At 36.8% G+C, this 15,496-nt stretch overlaps 1 protein-coding gene across 3 annotated transcripts; it reads right to left on the bottom strand.

Annotated features, from left to right (window-relative positions):
- Positions 1-127: 127 nt before the first annotated feature.
- me2 (malic enzyme 2, NAD(+)-dependent, mitochondrial) lies at positions 128-15,147 on the bottom strand. Of its 3 annotated transcripts, none has more exons than XM_028033412.1 (15): positions 14,949-15,146; positions 11,007-11,164; positions 5,576-5,709; positions 5,337-5,486; positions 5,062-5,137; positions 4,660-4,821; positions 4,333-4,546; positions 4,042-4,139; positions 3,752-3,865; positions 3,557-3,668; positions 3,234-3,376; positions 2,941-3,043; positions 2,685-2,755; positions 2,085-2,183; positions 128-1,710 (listed from the first exon to the last, which is right to left on the bottom strand). In XM_028033412.1, exons 2-15 carry the CDS (start codon positions 11,118-11,120, stop codon positions 1,552-1,554), a joined length of 1,749 nt encoding a protein of 582 aa, XP_027889213.1. In that variant the 5' UTR covers positions 11,121-11,164; positions 14,949-15,146; the 3' UTR covers positions 128-1,551. The 3 variants fall into 3 exon arrangements, 2 of the variants coding, with proteins under 2 accessions (XP_027889213.1, XP_027889214.1); XR_003597556.1 differs by having other exon boundaries at positions 1,621-1,710; positions 2,085-2,520; positions 14,949-15,147; XM_028033413.1 differs by lacking the exon at positions 128-1,710 and adding an exon at positions 2,469-2,520 and having other exon boundaries at positions 14,949-15,147.
- Positions 15,148-15,496: the final 349 nt, after the last annotated feature.

Genomic DNA, 15,496 nt, shown 5'->3' with positions numbered 1-15,496 from the left:
AGTTTGGTATATAAGAGTTCAGTAAAATTACCAACATATTAAAAAAAATAAAGTAGCACTAATACTAAAAAAAAAAAAAAATCAGCAATACAACATTGGACAAATACTGCCAGGAAACGACGGAGAGTCTGAGTTCAGATTAATTTAATTTGTGCATGTATGTATTTATAAATATAAATAACACTTTCCCTTTAGCAACACATCACATCATAAAGCTGCACAGAGAAAAAGCTGCACACTGAATATTGAAAACCATTCGCTACTAAAACCAAAGTCGCTTTTTGTTCCGTCAGACCATTTCTCAGCTGTCAACAGTATGTTGTAAGCAATTTTGGCAAAATGCATGACAATAATATTACCTAAAACAATAGGTAATATTGTTTACCTATTGTAAAACAATAACAACACAACTGACACTTTGTTTTATAATAAACAAGGTTTATTATATTTGTACTTGTGTGTATTTGTAGTTATTCCATCTGTGAAAATCTGGATATTTGTTTTTGTATTTCATAAGTGGTAAATCATCTTTATCATTTTGACTTTTAGCAATACTATATATATTTTTCTGCTGTATTTAGCTGAAAAATAAATTGCTGTGAGCTGCAATTTTAATCTCTGTGGCCATCTCTGCAGTTAAAAAAAGCCTAGATTCTCAACTTGCTCGATTGAATGTGAACAAAAAAGAGAGATATTAAAGTTTTTTAAAAAAAAGATCATAAATATGGAGTCAAAAAGTGCACATTACCTTAAGAAAATAATGTATATTCTATAATGTTATACTAATACGGGTAATATATATTCTTCAAGGAAATGTTTTAAGATGATGGATAATTTAATATAAAATTACTAAAGGAGTGTTAACACAACATTGGTTGAAATATCTGCATGCAGTTAAAAAGTTTGAATGAAATTTGTGCTTAATAAATAGTTGTTCATTTGGAGTGCAGACAACAATCGGGTTACATTTATTCTGTCAGATACCTGGTGAAATCTGTTTTAAAAGAATTAGGGCAATTACTCAATAGCCAATGTATTCTTATGTTTAAAAAAAAGGATGTATTGAAAACAATAACTATATGTCTAACCGTTTTGTTAAAGATTCACATTTTAAACTAAAATAGTTGCAGTATTCCTTGTTTTCTCTTACAAAATTGCTATCGAGGTGTTTAAAGTGTTTGATCAAAGTTTTGCGGGACATAAAATGTAAATAAACAAAAATAACACTCACATTTTTTCTACTTTCAAACGCAGAGAAAATGTAAAGGGTATTTAAATTTCACTAGGTATCACACACTGCACCTTTCCACCACCAGGTGGCCCTCTAGTTGACATTAAAAACACAGTATTAACTTGTGAAGAGAAGCCGTGGCTCCTTCTACAGTCTGTCTCTAGTCCCCAGTTCTCACAGATCCAGTGCAACTGCTTTGACACAAACTAATGTTTGCATCAGCAACTGTTTCAGTGAAAAAAAAATTGGGGTGAAAAATGAAAGAAGGGGAAGGGGCTCCACCATGACACTGGCCGCTTTGAGGATGTGTTTTTGTACTTCTATTTGATAGGACTGAAGCTAACACCTGGCCAATCATAAGTATCTGGCAGTAAGGAGTCGTAGTCTGTGTTCCACGCAGTGGCACGCACAAAGCCGTTCTTGTCTAGAGGTTCAGGGTAACGGAACGCCATGCCTTTGGCATAGACGAACTCCATCACCTGCAATGAAGAAGAAACACATCAGGGAGACATGCAGTGCTGGAGACGTTTATAAAACTTTGATATCACCACATTTAGTTATGTTCACTTTGACATTCAAAGCATAATTTTTTATTTACAAAGTTATATCTAGTTTCTTCAGACAAGACAAATGATCAGGAATTTTGCCCAGGTAATGATTCCATCAAGGAATCATTACACAATTAGAAACTGATAGAATTCGCATTCTATCAGGACAAAATAAGCCTCTATTAAAGATTACATCTGAAATATTTGACTAAATTAAATGACTTTATAAACAGAATTACCAGCAGTCGAAACATCAACTAATAATGATTTAGCAAGTGACAAACGAGTATTGTTCCAGGATTTACCTTGACAGCAATCTGAAGAGAAACTTCTCTGATGTTGGAAAGAGGAGGATAGAGCCTTCCCTCTGCAAGCTCTTTATCTGATAGCTGCTCAGCAAGCGTCTGCAACGGATATGAAAATACTTTAACGTTATATTTCTTCAACCTATCAAAAAATATATACAGCACTATAATCATTTGTCAGTAATTTATTCTGCTTGCCAATCTTGTCTTATTGCAGGCATTAATTTAAAGTGATCGAGTAATAAAATAGACATTAAACTAAAACTGTGCAGAACAGGTTCTACCATTGCAATACAGACACCTATTTCAACATGAAAGCATTGTTAATCATTTGCAGTGATGATTGTTAATCGAAATGTATCCCAGCAAAAGAAGGAAGCGCACAGATGGATCAGCCTTTTAAAAGCTCTTCATCTGATAGCTGTTATGCCAAAGTCTAGAGAGAAGGAAAAGGACACATCAAAGGGTTAAACAAGGTTGAGAGAAGCATAGACACAAGACAGTCAGCAACAAAAGGAAAGCTGGAGAGAGTGTGAAGTTAAGGAGAGGTTCAGCAGGTCTGAAAAATGATTTGAGAACTTTTCTTTTTTTTTTTTTTACCTTGGCAGCCTCCAAGAATACAGTATCACAGATATGCCTCACTCCACTCAGGACCACAGCCATAGCAACACCTGAAGCAAAAAATAGGATGAGCTTTAGTACACACTATAGGGTCATCAGTCATCTTGATTAAGTGAAAACAAAGTATAAGTTATCTTTTTTATATCTCACAAGTTCATGAAATGTGCAGATAATTTATATCCTCTTAGGCTCAAGTAAGTACATAATAAATATCCATAATCATTTTTATTATAACCTGGGAAGATGTAAGCATTGTTCCCTTGTCCTGGTATAAACACACGACCATCGCTCAGTGTGACTGCATCAAACGGGCTGCCACTAGCAAACAAACATCTACCCTGTGAGACACAAACACAGAGGACTAAGCATTGGGGTAGCCAGCAGACTGGATGTATGATGCACATGGTTTACTCATGTAAACCATGTGAACTGTTGTAGTTTAAACTTAACTACAACAGTTCAAAAAGTAAGCAAGTTAATTAATAAATAGAGGGCAAAAAAAATTAAAAAAATCAAAAAAATGCCTACATTAGTTATCGTGTAGGCTTCCTCTGCTGTGCACTCTGCTTTATTCGTTGGATTACTCAAGGCAAATATAATTGGCCGCTCATTTAAGGATCCCATGGCTTTGATGACATCATGGGTAAAGAGAGGCCCGGCTCCTGCCACACCTGGAAAAAAAACAAAAAAAAACACCAGACCTTATTCCTTATGCTGAGTTGAAAATAAAAAAAAAGTTTTTTTTTTTTTTTTTTGTAAAAACAAGACAGAAAAAACAAACTTGTGACTGAAACCTCAAATAAAGGCCATGTGTTTTACATCCAAGAAGTAAAAAGATAGACTGTAATCACCAATGATAGCAGTGGGTTTGATAGTGTTAACAGCATCTAGGAAGGTCTGTACTGTCCCCGGACTGTCGTGAAGAAAGACCTCCTGGTTGGCATCTGTTTTGTGTGCTCTGTCCTGAAGGTTCACAAGGAGGAAGCAGCCATGCTGGTCAAAAAGACGCTGTGTGCACACAGAAGGCTTTTGTTCTGCTCACTAACCTTCACGAGTAAACCATGAGCGTCATACATCCAGATCTTTTCTCTGGCCTCTGCTTGGGTAAGTCCCAACTCCATCATGGCCATCACAATCAGACTGGCAATACCAAGAGCAGCCTGGAGGGAAAGTATTCAGACATTGTATATTGAAACTGTTCCTTTTTAATCACATTAACTGAGCAAATCCATGTCTTACTGTGTTTCTTTTCCGTAAAACCAGCTATTGTCAGTGTGGGGCAGAGTGACTCTCATAGAGAAGCTGAGTTTTAAAAACTTTGGAAATGTCGACTTACCTCTCCGGCTCCCAGGAAGAGAACACGGTGTTCGGTGAGGGGTTTGCCAATGGCCCTCTGAGCTGCTAACAGACCAGCCAGTGCTACAGATGCAGTCCCTGGAAACACACAAACGTTCAGAGCTTACAGAAAACAACCAATACAATAATAATACTTTCGTCTGTTTATTATTTTTTTTCTTAAGTTGTTACCAGTGTACAAGACTAAAATATTACCATAAGTTGATTTTTTACTAACTGATTCAGATGAGTTAGCCAAAACACCAATATGCTAGTGCTAGGATTGGTGTACCTTGAATATCATCGTTGAAGGTGCAGTATTTTTCCCTGTACTTCCGAAGGAAGCGGAATGCGTTGTGATTCCCAAAGTCCTCAAACTGAATCAGTGTGTCCTGTCCATATTTTTCCACAACTGCTTCCATGAACTCATCAATTAGGTCATCATATGCTTGAGACCGATCCCGTCGCTGATACAGGCCCATGTAGAAGGGGTCTTTGAGAAGAGTCTGACAGACGCGCAAAGATAAAAAGAAGGAATAGTGTTACAAATCTGCTGTAACTGAAATAATGATCATAAATGGAGCAAACACAGTACTGTATGCACAGTCTGCCTTCCTACCTCATTGTCTGTGCCAACATCTATCACCACAGGAAGACATTTCTCAGGTCTAATGCCAGCACAGGCGGTGTAAAGACAGAGTTTCCCAACAGGTATGCCCATTCCATAACAACCCAGGTCTCCCAAGCCCAAGATACGTTCTCCATCAGTTACTACTACGGCCTTCAGAAAGACAGCAAGAGAAGGCAGAGAGAAAAATTGACATTAAATCATTATGCCATTCATCTAAACGCTCCTGAATCAAATATAAACAGGAGCGTTACAGGTATCAATCTTAAATATCCTCCAAAACTTTGTGAAAACACTTATTTGTGGATGCAGGAAAGAATAATGCATTATTAGTGATTTTTAAGGTGTTCTATTAGTACTATCTGAAATGAATTTGTGTGGTCAGGTACTCACTGCTACACTTGTTTCTGGCCAGTTATCTAGGATGGAGCGGACATGTCCTCTATCCAGAATTGAAATAAACAAACCCCTAAGGAAAGAAAACACACATTGGTTTTAAGCCTTTTTAGGACTAATTCACAACTAAAACAGTACAATAAATCTATTTTCTAAATTAAAACATATTTCTCTTCCTGCTTCAATGAAATCAGAGAGAACAAAGTAACTAATATTTCTACAATTTATCAGTACATTAAATGTGCAAAGATTTATTAGTTATTCCTACTTACTTTGGTTTCCTAAATATATGTCCATACTGTGTGCAAGCCAATCCCACAGTAGGAGTATAAACAATGGGCATTAGTTCCTCAATGTCTTCCATCAACACCCTATAGAAAAGCCTCTCATTCCTTTCTTGGATCCCCATCAGGTAGATGTACCTGTGCATTAAGGGAAACAAATAAGAAAAAAAGAAAAACTAATCCAAATATTCCCACCCTGACAAGTTTTAAGGAAAATATGTTATTACTTTTCCAGGGGATCTGTCATTTTCTTGAGATTCTTCTGAAAGCGCATAGCCTGAATGTCCTGAGACTCCACTTTGGGAGGCAACATACCATGAATCCCCAGAATCTGTCGCTCCTGCAGGGTGAAGGCCATACCCTGTGGAGTAACATACAAAATGCAAGAAGAGCATGATCAGAATGAATAAGTATTGAAGAATCTCTGGAAAAAAAAAAGTAAACTTAGTTTTGCTGGAAACTAATATTTGAGTTTGTCCACTTTTTCCCCCCATACACTGTGCAATTTTAACCATCCAGCTTTTACCATATTCAGGACATTACCGGTTACGTTTTTGATTAAACCGTACTTATGAAAAATTCAGCTTGGTGTGATCATCTTGGGCCCCACTGAAATGAAAGGAACATCCTATAATTTCTAAAAAAAAAATAAATACTGCTAAAAACTTTGCGCTCTGTCATAGCTAACTACTTCCACAAACTTTCACATAGAAACTTTAAAATGTAGCCATATGCTTCAACTGCTTCTACTTATTTCAGCTTTTTTATATCTTTTACATATTTCAATAAATCCATCTTCAAATGTTTCAAATAATGCTTGCATTACGCTCAGTTTTCAGGGGAAAAAAAATCACTGACCCGTTAGCTCTGAGGGTTCCAAACCTAACCCTTTCATCCCTCCTTCCACCCCTAGCTCCAACGTTTCGTCCAACCCTAGTCCCAACCATCCTTTCAACCTTAACCCCAACTTTCCTTTGAACCTTAATTCCAACCCTAATCTGATCACTCCTTCCAATCCAAATCCCAACCATCCTTTCAACCCTAATTCCAACCCTCGTTCCAACCCTAATTTCGAACCTAATCCTAACCTTCCTTCCAACCCTAATTCGTCCTGGGTTGCTAAATACAACACATGCAGAATGACAAACATATGTTGACACTTGCGCTAGCTAGGCTTCAATTATTTGCACTTTCTTGCATATTTACAGTAACACTGTTGTGTTCCAATAATGCGTTTATTGGAACTCATTATTGAAAGTGATTTTAGATATGCTTTTATGGCAGGTTAGTCAATTTAGTATTTTAGACATTTTATCTGTCCAGATGAAAACTGTATACCATTTGGCTTCTATGTTTGCTGTAAAATTTAAAATGTTGATCTTGTTGAAATGATTATTAAAATTTTTCTGAATGTTTTTTTTGGATGCTAAGTGGTTTATACAGTATCTTGTGTTGACATTCTGTCACTAGAGGGCACCCTATGTGGGTTTATAGGGTTGACCTATGGACTTCTGACAGCAGAATGGGAGACAAGAGAGAAGACAGAAGAAAGCAATTTGCCCACAGGAAAATAAAACATGGAGTCACTTCAAAGGAGCCAATAAGGGACACGGTTTTTAGAAACACCCCTTATAAAAGATGGGGCTCTTGTTGTTAGTGTTCCTGTAGCATATGTGAACATGTGTGCATGTGTAGTTACAGGAATGGGTGGAAAACAAAAAAAGGCACTGAGTGAGGGGCTGCATAGGGGGCTGATTGTGCTGTAACAGTCATATGGAAAAGGGGCTGCTTCACAAAAAGATGCCAAGTCATGCTGAGTGAGCATTTTCTTTACTTAGCTCCAACATGAGCTGCTCTCAGCATAAGATAACAGTGTTGTAAACATCTGACAGCATTTCTGTTCACATAATTGTAGATGCTTAGAAAGCATCAGTTCTTCTGAGGTGTTTAAGCTAAACAGTATAAACAAAAATATAAATATTTTCTTTTTACTTGCATGATGTGTCCAATTCCATAAACATAATCAGCATCAATTACATTATATAATACTCCTTGACGACATATTGCTTCCCCCACAAAAACAAAGTTTACAGCATATTCCCCTTACTGTTGACAACACAGTTTTGATGTTGGCTCTAAAAGACCACAACGTTTGACTGTCTAACATATACAAGACAAAACTTGATCTGTTTTAGGTCAATAGGAATGATCAGTTACTTCTCTTTTGTACCTAACGTGCCAAAATAAAGAAAGGGAATTTTGTATTATTGTCTTCACCATACATTTTTTACATTTACTAAAATAAACATATCTTAAAACAATTTGGAAAATCCAAATTACATTACATTATTTGTCAACTGGAGGCACACCTGTGGATTTTTTAAGGCAACATGTCAAACACACTACTTTCTAGTGTAACAGGAAAAGTGTGTTTGAAATAAAACCAGCAATCATAGATGAAATTCAAATGTCAGCTTTTCATAAATATGGACATTGATTAATTAATTGATTCATTTGAAATTTTTCGCTGGAATAAGAAGGGAACATTGGAAGAACAACAAGCAGCGGAGAAACTGCAATTAATTGTGAAAGTTTTATATTCATTAAAATAAAATATACTGAAATTCTAGATTACAGTATGGCTAACAATATGGCTTACAATTTTCTATTTTAAGCAGCACAGCAATTCCACTACATCTGGGACCAGGCAGCTCCCTGCTTTCACACATTCATGTATGTTGTCATGTCTATATTTAACAGAACATATTACCACTAGGCTGTACTTGGCACCGACTCCAAACATGTTACAGGAAGCAGCTAAAGCTTCATGTTGCACTTGTCAGCTGGAACCTTACATCACTGGGAATCGTCAGAAAATCCCTGCTGTCCAAATTCATCAAACTATGTCACATTTGACTTCAGGATGAAGATGAGGATATACGGACAGCAAAGAGGAATTAGGATATATATATATATATATATATATATAAAGAGTAAAAAAAAAAAGTACTCTTTTGTGCCCCATCACCCGTTCTCCTGACTCTGGGACCTGAATTTCTAAATAAAATGGAAATTCTTTTTCTCCTCAGTAAGACCCTTGTGGTCCCTGTGTGGGATTTGTCTGTTTAGTGGCTCTTGATGTGTCGATTCAAGCCTCAGTCCACTCTGTTTGAAGCTTTCTCAAATTCTCAAATGAACGTTGCCCAAAAATCCTCCCTAGGTCGCAGTTTTCCCTATAGCTAGTGAATCTTTTCCTACCACACATTTTCCTTCCACTGAACACTCTGTTCTTGGTCACAGTACTCTGAACAACCAGACCCTTTAGCAATATGTTTTGTGGCTTGCCCTCCTTCTGGCACATGTACATGACTTCTAATCATCAAAATTCCAAAAAAAATACAGGCTTGAAATATCCCACTCTATGTCTAATAAATCTATAAAAAATAAGCATTCCAGTCTGTGCAATGATCGATAAAAACATTGAATTTTAATTTTTCCAGGAGTTATTTTAGTTATTATTAGGAATACATTATTTAGTAAAGAACTATACTTAGGTGCCATGCCTTAGGAAATCACACCACTAATACACTGTTTTAGATTAACATCATTACTGTAATACTTTAGATCTTTTTTCATAGCTTGGTCATAATATAGCAAACAATAAAAAAATATGGCATTGCAAATGAATCATATAAAATTAAACCTACGAAGGCAGTGGGTTGAAACTGAGCACGAACACACAGAAACAGTACAGGAAGGACTGAATCCTGCCTTGGAAACCAGACTCGGTGCACCTGCTTTCTCCCTCAGTAATGGCCTCTGGTGTTCTCAGTAAATTACACAGGTTTGATTTATAAGACTATAAAAATGCCAATAGCCTTGAGTTTTCACAGCTGCAGTCTCATAGCAAGCTTTATATATCTCAGCTGTTTCACCTCTTTTAGGCCTGCAACTACAGCACTAAGATTCTTATTATATTTTAGCCTCAATGTTTATCTAAAAGGAACCATTTTCAAATTGTTACACACCAATACATTTCAACATTATCTGTAATGTCTGTAAGCTTTAGCAACATGTTTTTATTTTATTTTTTTACAAAAACTAAAACCCAAAACAGACAACTAATGTGAGGGACTGATACCATCTATTGCACAGTGGACCTTACCAAGCTCCGCCCACAACCGACCTAGAAAATCCCATGTGGCTGCAAGTCTCACAAACAAAGCCTCGCGGCGCGTTGTTTCTATGTAAACATGGCGTCTTCCACTTCGACTGATTCTCTGCAGTGTACTTCTGTCTCGATTAGTGCATCATTTCTACCGGATTTTCACAATATATCAGCTACTACAATGGACAGAGGAACTAAGACGTTCATGTCATCTTTTTTGGATGAGATCAAGGTGTTTGAGCCACGCGATGCCTCCAACATTGTGCACGTCACAGCAAAATGCTTTCGCTCGATGAGGAAAACAGCAGATCCACACACCCTCTACATCAATATAGTTGTGGACAAGATCACTGATGCCTATTGTTCTTGCAAGGATGGGTAAGTGGCGCATTCATCGTTTTGTAGGTTACTTTTGAAATCAGTGGATGATTCCTGTAGTTTGTTGGCAAATGTTTGAGTGTGCCTAGGCCTGATACACTGTACTTGGCACTAGAGTGGCTAACACGAGTAACAGTTTAGTCCAAAGCCTTTTCTGCTAAAATAAAATCTTTAGTGTATGTCAGATACAGACACATTGTATATTGATCTGTTTATCTAACGTAAGACTGTGTAGCAGACAGGCTTCAAGGTGTACAAGTTGTATCAGTACCGCAATTATGCTGTACTTAGTTAATGGGAAGCGTGTGTTTGTGAGACGGCCACACACGTGGTAGCCGCGCTACTACGTAGAATGGGCATCAGCCAATGAAAAGCGGCCCCTGTGGTAAGGTCCATGGATGCAGAGTGTCTTTAATCTGAATAGTACAATAGGTGTGGGCTGCACCTATTTGTTTATTATAGAAGTAATAAAAAATATATATTTCTTCTTCCTGTTAATAAATATTCTCCTACATAACTGATGCAAAGACCAGAATAATTTAACATTACTGCCTGGTTTTACTATTATCATACATTGTGAGCTTAATTGTGCTTCTCCATTCTTTCTCTGACTTTTTTGTTTCATTTTTCCATTGCTGTCTTTGTGGATGTGAGCTTTCCTATCTATATACCACATAGCTTCCTGGAATTCCAATAATTAGGATCTGATCAGAAGAAATCCTAAAAATAAATTAATCCAAGAAGAATGGAGTTACTGCTTCAGGTCCTGATATTATTATTCCTGTGCATAGTCCTGAATAAATATATAAACTCAAACTCCACTAGTTTGTCTCTAGCCTCATAATTTAGAACAAAGGTGCACTAGCTGAACATGGATGCATGAAAACCATGAAAAGGAGAAACATTTTCTAGATACTCAACATTTATTTTGTCTAGTGTTCAGTTTCGCTCTAAAGTTCTTCTTTTGTGGACTGTGGCTTAACAAAAGAACAGGTTTCTTGCTGAGCAATGCATTTTTCACAACACATAGATCAGACCACAGTTTCTCAAAGCAAACCTAGACATTTATGGATAAATCTTGACACTTGAAGGCAAAGTCAGACATAGTCTACCTTGTTGGTGCGAGGATTAAGCATTAGGGGTCTTCCCTTTACTTTGGTGTATGCCCATCTGCAAACGGAGACACGGGGCCTCAGGGACCAGGATGTCCTCAACCTTGACAACATGGTGGACTGTCAATGATCTCGGAAGGAGCACTGACGGAAACTTTCTGTGGTTAAAAAAAAGACAAAGTTTACCAGACGGATCCATTGTTTTCTTTAACAATTATAAAAATCGTCAGCAAATGAAAGCAGTTCTGATGTAAACAAAATCTTTTTGGCTGACAATGCATACATGGCTTGTGAGAAAACAAATGCCATCATAATCATTGTTCTGTAGCCATAGCAATCTGAGGTTTGTTTAGTTTGTTAATTACATGCAGATCATCAATTTACAAACCAACAAAGCCAGCTTATGCTTGTAGTGTGTGCAGACAGTCCCTCCACCAGGGATTACAAATGATCAGTGTCTTTAATCTGAATTCTGGTTTTAAGCAGTTTAGTGAGAGCCTGATGAATACAAAGCTTTCAAAGACTATCATAATCCTTTTTGAGAAGAAAACAACGGAAGACACACGACAACAATAAGAATCTTGAAAAAGAATCAACCAAAGCACAGAAACAAATTTTAATATTTTAGGCTAATGTGCACTACATGCTGGACATCAAACTCTAGTTGATTAAAAATAACAATCTCAACAGATTATATTAAAAAAAAATTACTATTACTGTAACAGTATCATCACAGTCAAAGGAAGGTCATGCATGTTACTGGTTTAGAGCCAGAATGTATTTTGTTGGATCCAGAAGCAACGCTGGAAAATGTATCTTGTATTTTCTACAGTACAGTAGTCATTATTGTTTTAATAGCAAACAATAATGACTAAATTTATTACATTAAAAAAGCAATAGTTACTAAAAAATACAAGTCACATGGGTAAGGTGTCAATTAGTCTAGTTAGAGCAACAGTGTTTAGGAACTTGTGGCTAAAGAGTTGCACATGTTTAAAGTACACAGTATTTAGTTTAAAAAATAAATTTAATTAATTAAATAAATTGTATTTTTTCTGCTTAAGAATAAACATGCAATATTCTAATGAAGCAATCAAAGAAGTCTAGTTTTGTTCAAAAGGGTGATAAGTAGATCTAAGAACATCTAATAAAAGAAGTACATTTTCCCAATTCTTTTGATCAACTACTTTCCATCTTGGTCTTCAAACGTTTGGGGTTTTTAGGGTGTTTTCGCATCTGAGACGTTACGTTTTTTTGTTGAATCCTCTTTATATCTTATGTAACTTTACTAGAAACTGAATTTGTAAACCATAATCCACAATTAACAGAAATAAATTCCTGAGATATATCAAAGTGTGTAACAAACCTATGCAATAAATGAGTTTAAACTTGAAACAAATAACTGACAAATTGGCAATATTCTTAGTTACATAGTTAGGCCTGTCGCGATAAACGATAAATCAATTAATCGTACGAGAAATTAAAACTATCGACGTCATTTTAATTATCGGCATTATCGTCTCTTCCGGCCCTTTTCTCTTTCTGTTAATGACATTGAATGGAAAAAAGGCTCAACTCCAGTGCTCTCCACTGACCCTCCCTTCCTCATTTCCTTAGTGTAAAGCCCAGCACAAGACACGATCTTAGAGCTGTCGATCTTAGAGCTGTCGGCCGATTGTCGGCCCATTTTCCAAACCTGAGAGACCACACAGCCGACAGAAATCCTAGGTATAACGGTTCGATCGGGTTCGTTCCTGCCGTGTGGAGTCCAACAATGGGCACAGAATAATGGCTACAAGTCCAGTGAACTAATTTTAAAACCAGGCATTAATCAATGCTGTACTACAATTTACCTGCAATGCATGTGGCTAGTGTCAGCATAAAGTCCTGACTGAATGAAAATCATTAGAACCTGTTTACGTCACGTTAACGAAGAACAGCTGAAAAGTTACGGGGTTTATCAACTGCAGTAGTAATTTCGCTCCAACTCCTCCCCTTGTCATTTCTATATTCTTTACACGAAATGTTGAATAAACATTAATGTTGTTTCCACATATCACCTCCAATGTCCGCTGGACTTTGGGTTGCGCCGTGTCAGCTGTTTGGGATTCCCCGACATAATTTCCCCTCAGAAAACACGGAGGAGAATCCGTGCTTTCTGATTGGCTGCCTGTCACATTCAACAGGCTGCGTTAAAGCTCCCAGTCGGGGAAACCCCTGATTTGGATCGGAGCGGCAACGATGATCTACCGTAACAACCCACACAATCTTAGAAAGACCAACGTTTTAAGATTGTTGTAAGGGGAAAAATAGGAGCAAAAAATCTGTAGTGTGAACTATTGCATCGGGTAGTCGATGTGCCCATTTTCTCTATTTAAATCTAATTACTGAAGGGCAACATAATATACAGACTTCATAATCTGCACTCTTTTGGTTGAATGCAGTATTTATTTCCACTTTGGCTTTATGTTGTTTAGTTTTTTTTTCAAGTGCGTTTTTTGTTAATGGAGACTGAGAATCCATTTTATTTTTGTTTTTGGTTGTTTTGTTTATTTTGTTTATCAGGTCCAGTGTTTAGTGTTCTTTTGAAAATAAAGTGTATCTATCTTTGGCAGGAAATCGCATGCATTATTACGTCATTTACATTAAATCAGTGTAAAAAGGTCTTCAAACAATATTATCGCGATAATTTTTGAGACAATTAATCGTTCAGCAGAATTTGCTATCGTGACAGGCCTATACATAGTACGTACTTGTATTTCTGCAACATTGTTCAAATCTGTCTACATGTTTGGTGAACTGGAAAAAAGTCAATACAGTTTGGAAGTGATTGTTTGCAAAACCGTGAAGAACAACAAACAGCACCTTGGAGATGTGCATTTAGATTTCATCAGTTGTGCTTTAAATGATGATCAATTAGTCACTCCCATATATTACTAAGTTGTGCTGAAACTTAGTATGCTGTCAAATATGACAGCATATTTGTTGGAATTTGACAATACTGTACAGCTTAAATAAAATCTTGATCTACTGTCAAAATTGATGTTTGACAGTAGAAATAAATTAAGTGCACATAAGACAAACCTCATGCATCCAATTTATTGGTTTTTGGAGATGAGGGAACCCCAAATAATTATGTACTAATAAAAGTTATAAAGATATAAATAATAGAGCAATCGGTGTATGTTAGTGGATGCACCTTTGCTTAGCTGAACAAGCTAAAAGTCCTCTTCACGTGCCTTAATGTGTAACCTATGTGTACATTTTATGAAAGGATATATTTCTCTTCATTATCCTTTTTTAAAAAAAAAAGAAATTTATTTAAAGAATGTTTTCATTGTTCTATCGACGGAAGTGTGGCTATATAGGATAAATCAATTATATAAATATGCCAATGACCAATGCAGAACAATGGAAGGTCTGTTCACACCAAATTTTATGTTGCCACCGCTGTTTAATGAGTTACTAGTCAAACTTAGAAACAAGTTTCGGCTCAGCAGTCAGTAGCTGGTAATAAATGAAAACGTGGGAGGACGAAGAGAAAATATAACGGTACTGTCAACATGAACATGGGAAAAACAACTAGATAAATAAATATATGGCAATCTTTAAAAAAAATACCTCAGTCAATAAAACAGGTAGCTAACAGGTGCTACAAGCTAGCAACTTGCTAGTCTAACAGTCCTGTCTTTACGTGTTTATTACCCCAGATTTCACACCAAATGCCACCAACGGAAACGCACACAGAATGAACTTTTGAAATATCTAAAACTGCCGCTGTTCATTCCAGCACAAGTTATCATAACCACAGCAGAATTTTAATACTTGACCACTTCCTACCCATCATCAACAAGCCCCTTGCACGCTAATTTAGTCTCGGAAACGGGAAGTTCTCCGTTAGTGGCATGGAGCTTTCTGTTCTTTAACAGCGACTTGGTTTACCTGCTTTCGGGTGTGGAAAATACCGCTTTCCTTTTGCTGGACAGCCTAATGTTTACTCAGCATGTTTCTTCGGTGTAACTTTCGAGGTCTGACACCCTGGAGTGGGCTGGAGTGTCCTCGGACAAGAGCTACCGCTACAGACGGAACCAGCTGAATGACTGGAAACAGGGGAGGAACTGTTGTACACGAGAGGTTGGCAGCTCATCCAATCACATGCTGGGATTCCCTTCTTGGTTGCCGTAGAGACGGTCGCGCGCGTGACAGAAGCAAAGCATCGTTCCTTTTTACGGTAAGGTTGCAAAAATATTTCTCAAACTTTGGTAGATTTTTCTACTAAAGTAAACAAAAACTGACATGGTTCAACCTCCACAACATTAGTCCTTTGTTCATCACAATACCAGTTTGTGATTACTTACAAACAAATAGCAAATGTTTATTACTATACAATTCTCTACTCCTTTATAACATTATTTATTTTGTCAAGTCAGTCAAAATGAACTATGCTTATCAATGCGAAATAGTTATAGATACAATTTAAAGTCCCCAAT

Source organism: Xiphophorus couchianus, chromosome 12, assembly GCF_001444195.1.
Source record: "Xiphophorus couchianus chromosome 12, X_couchianus-1.0, whole genome shotgun sequence".
Lineage (NCBI taxonomy): Eukaryota > Metazoa > Chordata > Actinopteri > Cyprinodontiformes > Poeciliidae > Xiphophorus > Xiphophorus couchianus.
The sequence above is the reverse complement of the archived record's forward strand: the minus strand, read 5'-3'. Positions and strand labels throughout refer to the sequence as shown.

Coding starts and splice junctions, on each gene's coding strand:
- me2 (XM_028033412.1), bottom strand. CDS start 11,120: ATGTTGTCAAGGTTGAGGACATCCTGGTCCCTGAGGCCCCGTGTCTCC. Junction 5,710..11,006: donor TTAATCCTCGCACCAACAAG/GTAGACTATGTC, acceptor GTTACTCCACAG/GGTATGGCCTTCACCCTGCA. Junction 3,866..4,041: donor TCTTCCTGGGAGCCGGAGAG/GTAAGTCGACAT, acceptor CTTTCCCTCCAG/GCTGCTCTTGGTATTGCCAG.